Here is a 17,912-nt window from a genome sequence, read left to right as displayed (position 1 = left end):
AAGTGGGAAAAGGAGGAGTCACTCAGCCACATCTCCCTACAGCCACCTGAGAGCTGAGGAATTAACTGAGTCATTGGCCCAGAAAGTGCCCAAATATCCCTTCCCATGTAGAAAGAAGTGTTTGACAGGGCCAGGCAGCGCTGGGCTCTTCAGGGAGAAGGGAATGACTGCACAGGGTGGAGGAACTGGACAATCTTTAAGGTCCCTTCCCATCCAGACCACTCCATGACTCCTCTGAACCAGCCCCTGGGGGAGCTGAGTGATCCTCTCCTTCCCCAGCCCCTTCCCTAGGGTCACTGGGATGGAGGCAGGTGTGACACAAACCTGACAACACTTCTGCTCCTGCAGCCATGGGAGGAGCCAGGTGGCACAGGGATAATCAGGAAAGGGATCCACAGCACCTCTGAAGCTACAGCTGATCCCTTCTCAGCACACTCGTGATAGGGCAGGGCTGCAGCAGCACCTGCAGCTCTGAAAGGCCCCAGGCCAGGAATTCCACCAGAGCTGAGCTACAAAAGGTGTTGTGAGTGATTCTAAGCCCCTTTTCTGTGCACAGACCAGGAGAAGCAGACAGCTTCTCACCCTTCCCAGGCAGAAGCCAAGGGTTGTCATGAACCACATCTAAGTGCTTCCAAACCCATTTTAAGATGTTGTGATTCCTGACAGTGCCTGGGAACTCAGGCACAGGGCTGTTTTCGAAGATTCTCCACCTCCCAGAGAAGGTAGAAGCACAGAGAGGGCAAAGGATGAGTGAGGTGAACACACAGACACAAGAGGACCAGGAGTTTTATTTGAACACAGTAAGGGAAGTACAGCAGCAAAATTCCTTGAGTCCATCTGGCTTCACATGGTATCAGTTGGTGGCTCGGAGTTGTTCCATCAGGAATCCATTCCCAGTTTCAGGAGGCTGAATTGATCCATCCCTGCAGTGTCTGTTGCCACCCCAGGCTGGCTCCTGCTGCTGAGCTGCTCAGTTCTCATATTTGTGCTTGATGTGTTTCCACAGTTTCTGAATGCAAAACAAGCAGGAAAAAATAATCAAGACGTTTTAGGCAGCTTCTTAGTGGGGCTGGGAGAACAGAATCCAAAATGCAAATTATCCTAGTGGGGAGGTGGTGATGGAGTCCTGTACTGGATCTGGGGGACACAGGGATGCACATGGGGGCTCCTGGCTTCCAATCTGGACAGGGAGGAAGCTGCAGAGATTCCCCTTCCCCTGTTCTGCTCTGGATGAGTGGCCCAGAGACACTGCCTTGAATTCCCACCCAGACTGGAGAGAGCAGTTCTGCTTCTGCACATAAGGGATGCACAGAACAATCATGGAATCATGGAATGGGGTGGAATGGATCCTAAAGCTCATTCAATGCCACCCCTGCCATGGCAGGGACACCTCCCACTGTCCCAGGTGCTCCCAGCCCCAGTGTCCAGCCTGGCCTTGGGCACTGCCAGGGATCCAGGGGCAGCCACAGCTGCTCTGGGCACCAGGGCCTGCCCACCCTCCCAAGGAACAATTCCTAATTCCCAATATCCCATCCATCCCTGCCTCTGGCAGTGGGAGCCATTTCCTGTGTCCTGGCACTTCAGGCTCTTGTCCCAAATCCTTTCCTCATCTCCTGGAGCCTCTGTATGCCCTGAACGGGGCTCCAAGGTCTCCCCCAAGCCTGCCTCGCTATCCTGCAGTCATTATCCCGCCACTGCTGTACTTAGGAGCCTAAGGACGACATGACCCCTTTTACCCAAGGTTCACGCTGGGGACACCCAAGGCCACCAGCCCTTATCCCCTTCCTCTGCCGTGGCCAGATCGGCCGAGCCGGGGGCCTACAGAGCACAAAATCGGCTCCTTTCCCTCCTCCCGCTCCCCCCCTGCCTTGCACGCCCCTTCCAAGCGGCCAGAGAAGACCAAGGACATCCCGAAGCCCGGACCACCGAGCGCCACGACAGCCGCGGAGCCCCTCGGGGGCGGCCGAGCCGCGCTGACCCTCAGCGAGCCCCGAGGCCGAGCCGCGGGCCCGGGGCTGCCGGGGCGGGGCCCAGCGGGGCCGGCCTGACCTTCAGCGCTGGGCCCGCGCCCGGGCGGCCCCGGCCGGGCCTTACAGAGCCCCTACCCCTTCGTTGAGATGCTCGAAGAGCGCGTCCGCGCCCTGGTCGAAGGCGCGCTCGAAGAGCACCGCGCCCAGCATGATGGACAGCGCGAACGTGGAACTGCGGCGGAACAGCGACCCGTACACCCGCCGCAACAGCACCATCTTGCCTGCGCGCTCTGCGCCTGCGCCGCGAGGGCTGCTGGGGGATGTAGGCGGTACTCTGTTATTTATTTATATGGCGTGCAATGCCCGTGGGGCATGCTGGAAGTTGTAGGCTGCGCTCTGTGCCGTTTGTGATCTGCGCATGCGCTGTTGCCGTAGGGTGTTGTGGGAGTTGTAGGCGGCGGGGCGCGGGCCTAGGCAGAGGTGGGTGAGCGTGGCGGGGGTATCGGGGGGTCCCTGTGAGGCTCCACTCGTCCCGTTCCTCCCGCTTTGTCCTCAGCGGCCTCCGCTGGGCAGCCCCGGGGGCTGTGCGGTGAAACCGGCCCGGCCGTGGCTCGGGCGGGACCCAGACGGGGCTGAGGGGGCAGAGATACCCCGGGCCTGCCCTGCCCTCCCCTGCCCTGCCCGGGTGTCCGGCCAAGGGTGACAGGGACAGGAAGGAGGCTGCGGTCACTGCCCTCAGCTGACCCCCGGAAGGTGGGTGGGAGGCGATTTGGGGTGGTTTTTGGGGTGGTTTTTGGGGTGTTTTTGGGATGTTTTTGGGGTGTTTTCTGCAGTTTAGGGTTGCAAAAGGGGGTTGGTGTCAGTGTCGGGGGAGTTGGAGGGGGCGTAGGGCTCATGAATCGAGGAATGGTTTGGGTTGGAAGGGACCCTGAAGCCCATCCAGTGCCACCCCTGCCATGGCAGGGACACCTCCCACTGTCCCAGGCTGCTCCCAGCCCCAATGTCCAGCCTGGCCTTGGGCACTGCCAGGGATCCAGGGGCAGCCCCAGCTGCTCTGGGCACCCTGTGCCAGGGCCAGGGGACCTCTGGCAGCTGCTCCAGAGGCCTCAGGAGGAGTGGGTGGCAGAACAAAAGTGGGAACGTTCCCATTTGCTGCCCCCCTCTTTGTGTTTCTCTCTTTTTAAACTCAGTGAGAGCAGAGTTGACTCTAGCGCAGAGAGGAGAGAGGTAAATTTGGATTTAGGAAGGCAGAACAGACAGGGGCGGGACAGGGGAATCCTGACACTGAGGCTGTTTCCCCACAAGGCTTTTGTTAAGCAAGTGTCCATGAAGTTCCAGAGCAGATCCTCAAGTGATGCTGCTCTGTTGTTTTGTTTGTCCCACCACCTCAGAAGTAGCACAAAGTCTGTCTGCAGAGTAGTTTCTCCTGATTTATTCATATTTTTTCCCTCATGCAGTGACTGTGGGGACCTGTGGGATTTTTCTGGGTTAGGACAAGACCTCTGCTTGTTCTGGAAGCCTGGAACGTGCCTGGCACATCCCTGTGTAGTGTTATCCCTTGGAACCCCAGAATATCCCAAGTGGGAAGGAACCCCCAGGGACCATCCAGCCCAGCCCCTGTCCCTGCCCAGACCCCCAACAATCCCACCCTGTCCATCCCTGGCAGTGCTGCCCAAAGGCTCCTGGAGCTCTGGCAGCCTCGGGGCTGTGCCCATTCCCTGGGCAGCCTGGGCAGTGCCAGCACCCTCTGGGGGAAGAACCTTGCCCTGATCTCAGCCTGAGCTGCCCTGGCCCAGCTCCAGCCATTCCCTGGGTGCTGACCTTGGTCACCACAGAGCAGAACTCAGAAAAACTCAAATTTTATCTTTGAAATGTAACTGCTCTGGATTATCTAACACAAATCCCACCAGCTGCCCATTAATTGCTGCTATCAGGATGGTTTGTGTGTGGTGGGGTTGCTGTTGATCCCAAATCAAGCTCTGGATTCCCAGTGGAAGCTGTCCCTACCTGTGGCAGGGATTGGGATGAGATGAGCTTTAAGGTCCCTTCCAACCCAACCATTCCATGATTCTCTGACAGGACAAGGGGCAATGGCTCCCACTTCCAGAGGCAGGGATGGATGGGATATTGGGAATTAGGAATTGTTCCCTGGCAGGGTGGGCAGGCCCTGGCACAGGTGCCCAGAGCAGCTGGGGCTGCCCCTGGATCCCTGACAGTGCCCAAGGCCAGGCTGGACACTGGGGCTGGGAGCAGCCTGGGACAGTGGGAGGTGTCCCTGCCATGGCAGGGGTGGCACTGGATGAGCTTTAATGTGCCTCCAACCCAACCATTCCATGATTCCATGGTTCCTCTGGGTGGAATGGAAAGCAGGATCTGTGCCTCTGTCATTGGGAAGGTGCTGGCAAACTCTGCTGCCATTCCAGGTCTCCCTGCAGATCTGAGCCCATTTAAATTGGCAGCCGAGTATCAGAAGGCTGACACTTGCATTTAATTAATTCACATCTGCCTGGGTCTCCGAAGTGGCTGGAATGGCCCCGAGCCCGGGCTGTGAGGAGGCAGGAAATTGAGGTCAGGGCCCAGCAGCACCTCCCGGGGCCGCTGTGGAGAGCAGCAGCTCCCCCCAGACACAAAGGAGTCTGTGCCCCCTCCCGGGTCACCTTCCTCCCTCTGCCCGGGGAAACACCCCGAGGGGCAGAGATAAAATCTGCAGCTGACACAGAGCAGCGTGGAGTGCTGGAGCAGGGAAATGTGGGATGGTGCCCAGGATATCTTGTTAAGTTGTCCCAAGCCCCTCTCTGTCACCTTGGAGTTGCCTCAGACCAGGATATTGCTCACCCAGCAGGGCTCCAGGAGACACAGCGCAGCATTGCTGTTACACTTTTATACAACATAAAGCTCTGGGTTGTTGGGTTTTTTTATTTTAATTTGCATTTATTCAGGAAGACTTTTAAGCTGGCACAAAGCCTGGCTGGAAGCATTTATGGCTGCGGTGGGCCCAGGTCTGAGTGCCCTGATTCAGTTGCAAATCAGGGGCTGGAGATGCTGAGAGGAAACGGCCAGGCTGAGGCAGCTCTTTATAGAACAGCTACATTTACTTTATTTTATAATGACTAAGATGGATTTAATTAGGAGCCATCTCTGTTTTCAGCTGAATAATGCTCTTTGTTTACTGCTGGAGCCGTTTGGGGAGATGGAAATAGGCTGGTGCTGCTCAGAAGCAGCTTTTGACTCCTCTGGATTCACAGAGTGCTGGGAAGTGCTGGTGTTGCAGAGAGTTGGCAGAACCCAGCAAGATCCATGCAGTGGGATCCTTGAAAAGAGGAGGATAAGTGTTGGGTGTAATCACTGAAGGGGAAAGTCTCAGGGAGAATCCGATACCTCTCTAATTGCTTTTTACAATCCCTCTGTCCCCTGCAATGGGAATTGCTCAGAGAATTTGGGAGCAGGCAGCTGTGGGATGTGGGATCTGGAGTCTGGAGGAGCTTTCTGCCCTGGTTGTTGGGGGAGGAGGGGGAAGGAGCTTCTGCAATTATTGCTGTTGGAGTGATGAAAGAGAAAGTTTGAAATACGATTTCAAAGGCTGGCTGCTGCTGGGCTTCCGCAGGCAGAATTCCCTGGGAGATCTCTGGAAACTTGTGTGGGACCGCTGCAGAATCTCATTTGTTTTCCCTGTCTGCAGCATTCTCTTCTGCAGAGATGGAGTGCAGGAGCCAGCAGCTGAGACAGGGAGATTTCTGTGTCACCAGGAACTTTGGGAGACTATGGAATAGCATGTGGAACAGGGATTTTTCAGTATTTAAAAGCATTGTTCCCCCTGAATTCCAGCAGCCTCACCACAGTGCTGCAAACCTGGCTGCAAAACTCAGGGATGCAAAGGATGAGGGAATTTATGGCTCCGTGCTCATTAAGCAGTGCTTGAGTTTGGGTTCTTGGGCTGGAGGAGGATGATTTCAGACCTCAAGCCCTGCAGAGCTGGGTCAGGATCAGCCCAGGGCATGGGGGATTTGGGGTCCCAGCACACCCAGCTGGGGCATGGCCAGCCCTCACCCCCCCAGGAAGGAACCTCAAAGGGATTCCAGTTCACTTGGAATATCTGAACATTTTACCTTCAGTGTGAAGGTTTTCAATCCAATACTAAAAATCTCAGAAGGTCTTCCCATGGAATGCAGCTTTGCTTTAACTTGTGGTGTGAGGCCTTGGAGATTTCCAGGGGTTTGATTTTGAAGCAGCAGTTCCTGGGAGCAGGGGAGGGAAGGGAATGTGGTGCTGGTGCTCCTGCTGGGATGGATGTCTGGCAGGAGGCTTGGCAGCCTTGCCTGAGCTGGGCACACTGGGCTCTGAGGGGTTGCCTGGTGCTCTGCTCTTCATGCTGAGCCAGGGGAGTCAGCCAGGGGGCTGTGATTGATTCTGGACCCATTTTATTTATGAAATCTTTATTTCTTGTGCTGGTCTCTGTGCCACTTTTTAAATGCATTCAGCTGTCAAAGTGTCAAAACCTGGAGAATTGCTTTTGGAGTTTATCTCCCAGTCCATCCATCTTTGCCATTCACCAAGTACCTCTGTATCCCTCAGGAGAGAGCTTGCAGCTCCTTCAGGGTGTTTGTTGCACCTCCAGCAGGGACATCTGATGGGGACAGGTGCCTGAAGGATTAAACACAAGCTGATCTCACCTGCACTGACAGTGGCAGGCCCAGCACAGGTGGGAGCTCCCAAATTCTGTTGTGATCTTAATGCTGTACTCAGAGCAGACACCCCTTGGTGCCATAGGCTGGGGAGGATGAGGAGAGCAATCCATGATGTCTAGGAAAAAACAGGTGGCTCAGTGGATTGTAGGAAATATGTCCTGTAGTGTTTATAATGCAGCTGCCCATAGGACAGGTGAGATCAGCTTCTGTTTTATCTTTGAGGACAAAATGAGCTTTGCTGAGTTTCTTCCTTACCTTGCAGAGATGGACACTGGGGAGTTTCCTTCCTCTTTTGTGTCAGCTCATGGAGGTTGTGGTCAAAGGTCCCCAGGACCTCCAGCTCCTCCCGTTTGCACCTTGCATGGTTTGTGCTGCACCTTCCCTGCAGCCTGTGGCTCTCTGTTTTCTGTGCTCTGAGCTCAGGGAAGGAGAATGCTTCCAGCAGAGCTGTTGTTGCTTTGGGTGACAGAGATAAATGCAGATCAGGCCTTTTCTCCCATGTGCAGGCAGCAGATCCTGCCCCAGCAGTCTGTGATGGACAAGGATATGAACTGTTGGGTCTCACCTCTTTGTCTGCCTGCCAACCCTAAGTGATTTGAGTTCTCCTTTGGAAGCAGGCGCTGTAAATCCTGGATCCTCCATTCCCATGGCTGGGCGCCGAGGAGCTGCCTGATGACCCCAGGACGGGCTGATACTGTTTTGCCAGGAGAGAGATGGGCAAAAGGTACTTCTGTGACTACTGTGACAGGTCCTTCCAGGACAACCTGCACAACAGGAAGAAACACCTCAATGGAGTGCAGCATCTGCGGGCTAAGAGAGTCTGGTACGACTTATTCCGAGGTGGGTGCTCCCTGCTACTCCCTTCCTGGGACTGGGAGGTGATGGATGTGGATGGCAGGGAATGGGAAGAGGAAATAAATCAGCACTGATGGTTTATATACACTCTGTGTGCCAGCAATTTGAGCATGTGGTGCTGCTGGATCAGGCAGTCTCAGGGGTGAAACCCTTGTGTGTGGCTCTGACCTGTCTCAGCACACAGCTCCAGGAATGTTAGTGCCAGCCTGAGGAGTGCAGTGGGAATGGGCTAAACTGGCTGTGAAACCATTGCCTGCACGTCCCTCTGCTTCCTTCTGCTCCCTGGCCAGTTTGGGACTGGACATGATGGGATTTTGCTGTGGCCAGGATCTTTACCTGTTCATCCCTTGTCTCCCCAGATGCTGCTGCAATCCTGCAGGAAGAGCAAACCAAGAAACCTTGTCGGAAGTTTCTGCAAACAGGTGAGGAGTTCTAAGGTGGAAAGAAGTGCCTGGGCTTGAGCAGCTCCTTCCAGAGCCAGCCCAGGGCTGGAGGGAGGAGCTTGGGCCTGTGTCTGGCATCCAGGTGTGATGGAGCCTGGGTTTGCTTGCACAAGGACCTCCTCTGGGTGGTTCTCATGGGACTCTGGCTCTTCCCAGAATTATTAAAGTTGGAAAAGACCTTTAAGATCACCAAGTCGAAATGTCAGTACAGCACCACCATGTTCATCATTAAACTGTGTCCCCAGGTGTCACATCCACAGATTTTTTTGAGCACTTCCAGGGGTGGTGACTGCACCACTTCATTGGGCAGCCCATTCCAATGCTTTACAACCCATTCTGTGAAGAAATATTTCCTATTATCTAATCTAGAGGATTTTGAAACTGAATTTTCAAATCTCACTATTTCATTCCAGGACAGTGTGATTTTGGGTCCAACTGCAGATTTTCCCACATGACAGAGCAGGACCTGGAGAAGCTGAGTGCCCAGGTTCAAGGTGAGTCCTCCAACAGGGCAATGTCTGAGGATCTCCTTGCAGGGGGAGTTGCTGCAGGGGGGTGTGAGGGGTTGTGCAGGCTGTGATCCCTTGCTGCCTGTGTGGAGCCAGCCAATCCCTCCTGCTTCCCAGTGCTGTGTGAGCCTGGAAGTGCTGCAGTTTGTCATATGCTCCCTGCTCTCGAGCTGCTGGCACAGACACAAACCTGGAGCTGAGCAGTGCTGCTACCACTTGGCAGCAAGAGTCTGGAGTGGCCTTCCTGAGCCCTCGGGGTTTTGTTCAGTCAGGGAATAAAAACTGTCAGCAGCAGAGGGCACTGGTACATCACATCCCCTTAAATTTATGGATTTGATTTTCCCCCACCTTGCTGCTATTACCAGGGAGCTGCTGCTTCCACCCGTGGGAAGAGCTGGTGGGAAGAGCTGTCCTGCTGTCGGGCTGTGAAAGGGGTCCTGGATCCAGAAACAGCCTCTGCTTGGGTGGCTTTGGATGGAAGTGAAGTGTGGGCAGAGGGTGGATGGCAGCTGCTCCCTGCTGGGAGCCTGCAGAGCGCTTTTGAACTTTCTCATTCTGGGACTACCATTCTTGGAACTACTTTTCTTTTAGGGAAAAGAGGTGGTAGCTCTGTTTTCTCCACAGGAGTCATTACTTTAGTGGTTAAAGAAAATCACAGAATCACAGACTGGGCCGGGTGGGAAGGGATCTCAGAGCTCATCTCACTCCACCCCTCCCATGGGCAGGGACACCTTCCACTAGACCAGGTTACTCCAAGCCCCATCCAGCCTGGCCTTGGACAGTTCCAGGGAGTGTGAGTGAGGAGTTGGTGAGAACTTGTGGAATGGTTGAAATCCCCCCTGGAGATCATCTAACCCTCACCATGCTGCAAGCAGGGTGGTCAGGGCTACATCCAGTGTGTTTCAAATACCTCAAGGCTGGAGACTCTGTGGATGACCTGATCAGTGTTTGACTGGGTTCATAATAAAAATGTGTAATTTTTGAAGTATTTCAATAGAAATTCCCGATGGAAATTCCCATATTTTGGGTTGTGCCATTGTCTCAGTACTGGGGAGCCCAGCAGTGGGTACAGCACCCAGATCTGGCCTGACAATGTGGAGCAGAGGAGGGTTCCTTCCCCAGCCTGGTGTCCCAGTGCAGCCCAGCTTGGAGCAGCTCCCATGCCCACATCCTCTCTGGAGCCAGCTGTTGTTTTGCCAAGAGTCTGGCAAAGCCTGGCTGAGGTGTTGGAAGTGTGGGATGTGAGAGGGGGGTGTGCATGGGGCAGAGCCTCTCCTGGCCCTCAGAGGGATCCCATTTGGGGAGGGGGAGCTCAGGGGAGCCAGGGGGAGGCAGCAGGCAGCACAGAGCTCTCCCAGGTTGTGCTGAGTCAGTGAGAGCCCCCGAGGTGACTCTGAATCAATCTCGGAGCGCTGCTGGCGGTCGATAAAGCCACGGTGGGGATGGAGTGCTCCAGCCCTTCCCAGAGCCACCTTCCAGCCAGAGCCTCTGCCTGACCCCCCTCTGCTGGGCTCCCGAGGGTGCACAGAGTGGCAGCACAGGAACCTCTGGCATTTCCAGGCACTGGCTGTTCCTGCAGGAGAAGTGGGAGCTCTCTGGAGCGGAGCGGGGAGGGCTGGCAGCTCCTCTGCACTCGGGCAGCTTTCCTTGCCAATTACACTTGTTATTGAGTATTGACTTGTGTCAAATGGGTCGGTGTAAGTGCAGGATTGGCTGCTGAGAGCCAATTCCAGGGAGATTACTGGGAAACCTTGCATTTGTGCTCTGGAGTCAAACATTTCATTTACCAATTAGCCCTGAAGGAGCGATGGCCAGGGGACAGGGGGTGCTTGGTTGGAGAGTTCAATCCTGCTCACCTCTCTCATGGTGTGGTTTTGTGCATCACACAGGCTCCAGCTCTGATCAGAGAGTTTGGAGGGATTTGGTGTAGGGAAGGGCTCAGCAGGATTTGGTGGAGGAGAGGGACAGCCTGTAGCAGACAGGATGGAAGGATCAGACACTGTCTGGTGAGTCATGGGCACGTCCCAGCACTCCTTCAACTGCCCAAGCACCCTTGTCTCAGGTGCTGGGGGTGAGGAGGGCAGAGTTGAGGGCAAGCTTGTAGTGGCAGGGTGTGTAATTCACACAGGATCCTCCATCAGTAATATCCCACATGCATCTCCACTCAGGATCTCTGAGCCATGAGCCATCCCAAGCCACAGCCAGCAGGATTGGAGCAATCTGGACCAGGCTGCCTCTCACCGACCCAGCTGGGAGATTTTGGCAGCTTTGGGGCCAGGGGTTATCAAGGATTTGAGATGAGCTGAGAGGCTGGAAGCTCCAGAGCTTTCCCAAGCCTTGGGGGGGCCATGCTGGGGGTGGCCAGGCTGGTGGGGGATGCTTTCCTGGTGGCCCACAGTGCTGCTTAACCCCCCTTTCCTCAGCTCTGGTGCAGGCAAAGCCTTGTCTGACTTTTATTTTTAACCCATCTAAACCATGATGAGACTTTTTTTATCATGTAAATATTGAACCTGTCCCTAAGTCCCTGTGAGTATTTGGCATTGGTAGCTCTGTGTCCGTGAACTCACCTTGATAATGAAGTATTTTTATCACAGCCAAAGGAAACGTGACATTATCCTTAACATTTGGCCCTTTTAATGCTGGGAGTTCACCCTGTAGTTTGGTTAAGTTTTGTGGGTTAAGTAGGAAAATTTCTGGATGATTCCATGTTCTAGAACAGCTTGGAGCCTGGCCTACTTTGGCATCAGCATCTCTGCACCCTGTAGAATATCCTCATCAAGAAGCAACAGTTTACACCTTCAGCAGGGAGGGAGCTCATATTCCCAGCTGTTCCCCCATCAAAGCATTAGCCTTCTGCATCTGCTGCATCATTCATCAGCCAGACACTTCCAAGCTGTCATTTTAAGTACAGTCATGTCAGGAGAAGTCACTGTCAAATTGCCATCTCCTTGCTCAGAGTTATTGGCTCCCCGCTAATCCGTGTCCCTGGTGCAGACAGGATCGACCTGGCTCTGATGGCTGCAGCCAGGCAGGGCTGCCAGAGGAGGGCACAGCTGGGGAGGGTTTGCAGGGTGTCCACGAGGTTGCAGGGGTCTGAGGGCCCTGCTGGGGTGGCTGGAGTCCACTGGTTTAACTGGGCAGGGAGCAGGAGTGCTCACACTGGGCTGCAGGGCAGTCACTTGTTTGGCTGCTCCGATGGCAGAGGCTCCTCAGCCCCATCTCAGCCATGCTCTGGTGCTGGTCTTGTGCTCTGGAGGAGTTGGGGTTCCACATCATCCACCAGGGAGGCAGCTGAGGGATTTCATGTGCATCTCTTTGCTGGGTGAGAGCTGAGGGATTTCCTGTGCATTGCCTTGCTGGGTGACCCCCCCCAGCAAGTACTGGTGGGTTCCATCTCTCACATAGTAGTGCCTTTGTCAACAATAACACCCATGAGGAGAGAAGATAAATGTGGACCCTGCTCTGGCATCATTAGAGGCACTTCACAACTGCAGATGCTCTTTCAATTGGCTGTAATCAGACTTGGAAGCAAACACCACAGTGAGGAGGAGGAGGGGGGAAGCACCTTCACACCTGTCCAGCTGCATGGGCACGTGTGGGGAGCAAGAGCTGGTAAAGGCCTTTCAGAGCTGCTTCTTGGAACAGCTGTTGGCATTCAGGGAGTATTTCCAATTTCAAGGTGTGTTTGGTGGTCCCTGGATGGGATGTGTGTGCTCCAGAGGGACATGGACATCATCAAGGTGGGCAGAGCTGAAGAGCTGCCTGTCCCTGCTGCCACATTTCTGAGCCTGAGGTTTGGACTGCTCTGGAGCAGCAGCTCCTGGAGCTGTGAGAACAGGGAGACAGCTGGATGTCTTTGTGATGTGGATATCTGGGGCCTCATTTGGGGCAGTGCAAATCCAGAGTGGTTCCACAGCATCCAGTGAACTTTTCTGGCTGGGAGTTGTGGCTACTCCATCCCTGGTGTGGTACCTTGGGGCTCCCTGCTGAACAGAGAAGCTTGGACTGTTCATGCTCTGTTCTCTGCTGGGGTGGGGAGTTGCATGAAGAGGAAATGGCAGTGGCACAGAGAGGTGGGAGAGATTCTTCATGATTTTCTTCCCTGCCTTATTGAAGCTTCTCATAGACACTGCTTGTCTGTCCCCTTGCTGAGATGGGATGTGCTCAGGAGCTGGAAGAACATGGAACAAAGGGAAATAAGGTCCTCAAGGTTGCCAGATGAGTCTAACCCTGAGTGTGAGCAGTGCCCAGCTCTCCAGGCTGGGCTTCTTGCCTGCCCATCTCCCCACCTGGCCAGCTGCTTGGGTTGACCCCAGTTCACTCTGCTGGGGCTTTGATCCCTGGGAACAGCTGTGGGAGACTGGAACTTTGCTGTCCCCAACCTTCTCGGTGGGCTCAGAGCAGCAGCCGGACCCCAGCGCTTTCTGTGGTGGCACTGGGCACATTGTCACCCCGCCCAGCAGCAGCAGCTGAAAAGGCTGGATGACAAATTATCCATCTGGCTGCTCATTGTGTAGCACATCCCTGCCATCCTGATTTAGTATTCAACAGGCAGATGAATAATTGGTTGCCACCAGTAGGATGAAGTGATCCTTCACTCTGCCCAAGCACTATTAATTTCACACTCTGTCTGCAAAGGTATAATATTTTCCTTAAAACATGTGACATAGGGTGGGTGGGTGTGGAGCAGGCTCCTGAGGGGCACGGCTGCAGGTGCCTTGATCCCTAAATGGGATCAGGGGTCCCCCAGAAGGATGGATGAGCAGGGCTAAGGGAGTGACACACAGCTGTCTCTGTTTTCTTTTTATTGTCACCAGTATTTGGTTTTCTGAGTTCCCTGGTCTGTTTGGTGGGAAGTTTCCACTAGACTGGGGCTGGGATTGCTGGGAGCGTGTCCTCATCCCTGATGTGCTGGCAGGAGTGTGGCTGTGTCAGGACTCCTGCTAGACCTGTCCAGCACCAGCTCCCTCCCTGCAGCTGGGGGGGACTGGGGAGCTTTGCTAACTGGGCAGCTGTGGGTTTGTGCCATGCTGGCTCCGTGCCCTTCTCCCCAGGCCCTTCTCCCACACAGCCCTTCCAGAGTGATTGGAGGGCTTGAAATCTTGATTCAGTAAACAGCAGAGGTTTCCTACTGGTTTCCTTCCTCGTTCCTAACCACCATGAGAAATAGAACAAGGAGTTATGGGCTCAAACTGAAAGAGGGGACATTTAGGTTAGGTGTAGGTTGGAGTCAGTGATCTCTCTTGAACCTGATCGATTCTGTAATTCTGTGATTTATGGAAGAAATCCTTCCCTCTGATGGGCTGAGGCCCTGGCACAGGGTGCCCAGAGAAGCTGTGGCTGCCCCTGGATCCCTGCAAGTGTCCAAGGCCAGGTTGGACAGGGCTTGGAGCAGCCTGGGACAGTGGAAGGTGTCCCTGACTGTGGTGGGGGGTGGGACAGGATGAGCTTTGAGGTGACTTCCAACCAAACCATTCCACGGTTCTAAATACAAGAACTTGTCCCCTGGTTCTCTCTGCCCTGCTTCTGCCCCTGGGCTGGTGACAGCTCTGCCTGGGCTGAGCAGGGGCTGGGGACACATCAGGCAGGGAGCTCCTTAAGCAGCCCTGACAGCAGCTCTGGGATCTGTCTGCTGGCTGGAACACGCACCCGGAACTGTTCAGACTCCCCGGGCTGCCAAGGCTGCATCGATCCGGACACTGTCCCTGTCATCTCCACCTAACGGGGCAGGGGTGGCACAGTTGCTGCTGCCACTTGGAGGGACACAGCTCCTGAAACAGCTCAGGGCCAGCCAAGGCTGTTCCAGGAAAGGATGAGGGTGATCTGCCCCGGGGGGAGATGTCAGACTCCCCTCAGTGCCCAAACTGCCACCGTGCTGGTTTAGCTCTTGTCCCCTGCTCTGCCTGGCTGCAGCTGTCACCAAGCATCAGATGGCAGGAGGGCACAGGAGGAGGAGGAGGGGCTGCCCAGGCATGGTGCACACTTTCCACCCTGTGAAACTCTGCAGGGTAATGAGCAGCAGGTTTAATGGAGTGAAAGGACAAGGGTCTGGTGGCCCTTTCTCTCATGGCCCTCCCTCTGATCCAGCCCTCTCTGATCTCAATCTTTCTCTCGAGCAGGAGAGAAGAGGCTGAAGGAGCTGCAGAGGGAGGGAGCAGATATCCCACCAGGCACCATCGAGGACTGGCTGGACAAGAGAGCCCAGAGGCTGAGTGCAGCTCAGAGCAGCAGGTACTGGGTACTGGGGATCATCCAGGTGTGGATGCAAGGGGGATCCCACAGGAGGGCTGGGACAGGGGAGGGTGCAGGGCATCAGAGCTCCCAACACCCTCAGGCAGCACTCCTGAGGGGCCTGTGTGTGGGTGCAGCCCTGCCTGCCCCACCAGGGATGTCTGCACAGGTGTCCCCGTTTGCCAGGGGACACTTTGGGAACAAGCCACAGCAGAGGGCTGCCCTTGCTCTGTGCAGAGCTCACAGGCACACCTGGAAGGACAGAGCTGCTGCTGTGCTGGCTCATTAATGCCCAGGGTTCAGTGTCAGGAGCCTGCTTTCATCTGTTGACAACTCCCCCATGCCCTGCCTGCCAGGGAGGGTGGAATTGGCTCCTCCTCACAGGATCCATTCAGACTGGGGCCCTGGCTGTTTCCTCGCTCACCTGACTGTGCCGCAGGCTTAATGGGATGACATTTGGGCAGGTGCCAAATCTCTCTTCTGTTCTTTCTCTGTTTGTTCCCGTCCTCTCCGTGTTTGGACTGGGCAGGAGCTTCCTTCTGGTGCTTGTCTGAGCTTGTTGCTCTGGGATTGTTCTGTCCCTCAGCTCGGCTGCCCTTGGCCTTGCAGAGGTGCCCACATTCCGGTCCCCTGCACTTCACTTGCCCCATTTTGTTTGTCCTGCCTGTGAATCCCTGGAACATGGGGTGGATCTGCTCTTACAGAACATAGCTGTCACGATTCCCAGAGGCATTTCCAGACCTTCAGAACTACTTGGTCATACCCAGAGGAATGTTCAGACCTTCAGAACTTGGTCCGTGCTGCCTCCATAGATGCACAAAACAAATTTCCAGGATTGTTGCTCTTTTTCCAGCCTCCCTCTCCCTGCAGGCTCAGAAACCATCTGCTACAGGAATTAAACACCAACTATTGGAACTTCCCTTCCTCTCTCCAGCCTTGCCAATGCCTCTCCCAGTCATCTCTGTGCTCCCCCTGTGCCCTCCAGCCCCACATTTCATGGGATTGATTTTTACTGATTTCCAAAGGAAATGGTAGAGAATGGATTTCCATTAGAAAAGGATCCAAAACCTCAAAGCTTCTGAGATGCCACAAGTTCCATGAGTGTGAAAGTGGGTAGAGGAGAGGGATCCCATTAACACCTTCAGAAAGAAAATATTCTTGACCTTGCTGGCCACTGGAGAGTCCCTGTGGGACAGCCATTGAAAATGCTCCAGCTGTAGGTAAACCTTTGATAGAGCACTTGTAGCTCATGAGACCCCAGGGAATTGAGTACCCAGGCAGCATCCTGCCTATTGATCAGTCCTGCTGCTCAGGAAATGCTCATTAGGTGATGGCTCAACCTTGCAGCATTCCCTCTGCTCCATACCCACCTGTGCCTGAGCCACAGTGCTGGGGGGATGACACCAAATATCCCTGCCCAGAGGGGCTGGTGTGTGTCCTCATGGTCCTGCCTCATCCTGGGCTCTGGAGAATCCCCACTGAGGGGATAAAACCTTGAGCCAAGTGACTTTGCTCTGTGTTAGTTGCCTGGAAAACGCTCCTGGAAAACTACTCCTGTAGTTGGCTCTGGGCCATGGCCCCGCAGGGAGAGGAGGGTGCTGCTTCTCCCTGGGGTTATGTAAAGGAGTTTGATTAGATTTCTTCTGGCATAACAATTAAAAAGATTCATCAGGATCGGAGGTAGAGGCCTGAGAAGCTGCAAGGTTGCTGTCAGGGCTTGTGTGAGAGAACAAATGAGCTTCCTGCACTTGGGAATTAATGGAAAAGGTACATTTCCCATGAATTGAAACGTGCCCTGGTCAAACTGGAGGCAAGGGAGAGATGGTTCTTGCTCCTGCACTTCTTCATCCCAGTGTGGTGTTTGCAGCAGCCTCGACGAGTAAAGCTGAGGAGAGGAGGAGCAGGGACAGAGTGATTCCCAGGCTGTGGGGTGAGGGAGAAGCCTCTTCCCTCTGCTGAAGGGTCCTCTGGTGCACACACCCCGCTGGTTTGGCAGCTCCTCCGTTTCCGAGGGGTCCTTGTCCTTTGGGAAGTGCACAGCTGGCTTGGGATTTGGGCTGCTTGGAAAGAAACATCTGCTGGTTTTGTGTGTTCTTCCAAGTCAGCTGTGTGAGGAGAGGGGATGGAGGGGCTGGGACCAGCCCTGCTCCCTGCACCTGGCAGCTGTGCCTGCTGAGCCCCTCTCAGGGGGCTGGGCTGCTCCCTCAGTGATCCCACCTCAGTTTTCACTGGCACACTCCGTGTTAGGCTGCTTGGATATGCTGGGGATGGTCACACAGCTGTTCTGGTGCTGGATTTGGGATGGGGGAGTGAATGAACCCATTTGGTGATAACCAAAACCCTCCTCTGCTGGCCCCTCCTCTTTGGGGGCTACTGAGGGGGCACAGGGAAGCCCAGTCCCCAGCCTGGCCTTGGTGTCAGACAGACACACTGCTTCTCACCTCATCCCTTTCCCTCTCCCCTCACAGTGCTCTTCTTGAGAAACCAGCACCATTCCAGTACCCTCTGGGCTGGCCACCAGTGCAGGAGCTGCCCCCGTCCCTGCAGGCCCCCCCACCCGGGGGGTGGCCAGTGCCCCCCAACCTGCAGTGGGGCTGAGGCACCCCAGAGCCTGCCTGGGGCTGCCTGCCTCTGCTCTGGGAAAGGGAGGGGATTATTTATACACACTTTTATTTCAATAAACCCTCCTCCTGCCCGTTGCAGCCTCCGTGTGTCGTGTTCATGTTCCTCCCGTGGGCTGAGCCTCTCCCCTGGCTCTGGAACGGGGATCTGTGCTCAGCACAGCTCCAGCCCTGCACAGGGGCTGTCTGTTGTCACCTGGAGCTGCCATTCCCCATTTCCTGGGTGGGATCCATCTCCTCAGATCACTGCTGCCTGCTCTCACCCCAGCTCTGTGCTGGGCTCTGTGATCCAGGCTGGAGAAGGACCCAGGCTTTTAGAACTGATGTTTCATTTCCTCGGGTGTTGGTGCCATGTTTGTTCCTGATAAATTCAGGGTGGGACCCTGCCTGGGTCCAGGTGCTGGAGCTCCCAATGGAGAGCCTGGGGAGCTTCCCTCAGCCCTGCTGCTGCTGTGCTGGAGGTGAGGGGCAAGGAGTGGAAATACCCCAAGCTTTCTCCACAGTGAGTTTGATTCATCTCTCCTTGCTGGTAAAGTGTGGGCTGAGGGAGGCCCTTGGCTTTCCCAGGAAGGGAGCTGGGTGCTGCAGCTCCAGGGGC

At 55.1% G+C, this 17,912-nt stretch overlaps 2 protein-coding genes across 6 annotated transcripts; one reads left to right on the top strand and one right to left on the bottom strand.

Moving 5' to 3' along the window:
- Positions 1 to 768: 768 nt before the first annotated feature.
- Positions 769 to 2,289, bottom strand: UQCR10 (ubiquinol-cytochrome c reductase, complex III subunit X). Its single transcript, XM_054645625.2, has 2 exons — positions 2,106 to 2,289; positions 769 to 1,009 (listed from the first exon to the last, which is right to left on the bottom strand). Exons 1-2 carry the CDS (start codon positions 2,244 to 2,246, stop codon positions 971 to 973), a joined length of 180 nt encoding a protein of 59 aa, XP_054501600.1. The 5' UTR covers positions 2,247 to 2,289; the 3' UTR covers positions 769 to 970.
- An 86-nt stretch (positions 2,290 to 2,375) lies between these two features.
- Positions 2,376 to 17,395, top strand: ZMAT5 (zinc finger matrin-type 5). 5 transcript variants are annotated; one of them, XM_077187767.1, is made up of 6 exons: positions 2,376 to 2,450; positions 7,273 to 7,495; positions 7,870 to 7,932; positions 8,367 to 8,447; positions 14,582 to 14,693; positions 17,162 to 17,395. In XM_077187767.1, exons 2-6 carry the CDS (start codon positions 7,369 to 7,371, stop codon positions 17,289 to 17,291), a joined length of 513 nt encoding a protein of 170 aa, XP_077043882.1. In that variant the 5' UTR covers positions 2,376 to 2,450; positions 7,273 to 7,368; the 3' UTR covers positions 17,292 to 17,395. The 5 variants fall into 5 exon arrangements, with proteins under 5 accessions (XP_077043882.1, XP_077043883.1, XP_077043884.1 ...); XM_077187768.1 differs by having other exon boundaries at positions 2,397 to 2,450; positions 7,270 to 7,495; XM_077187769.1 differs by having other exon boundaries at positions 2,431 to 2,454.
- Positions 17,396 to 17,912: the final 517 nt, after the last annotated feature.

The sequence above is a fragment of the Agelaius phoeniceus genome, chromosome 18 (genome assembly GCF_051311805.1).
Source record: "Agelaius phoeniceus isolate bAgePho1 chromosome 18, bAgePho1.hap1, whole genome shotgun sequence".
Classification (NCBI taxonomy): Eukaryota; Metazoa; Chordata; class Aves; order Passeriformes; family Icteridae; genus Agelaius; species Agelaius phoeniceus.
This window is presented reverse-complemented; position numbering and strand designations above follow the sequence as displayed.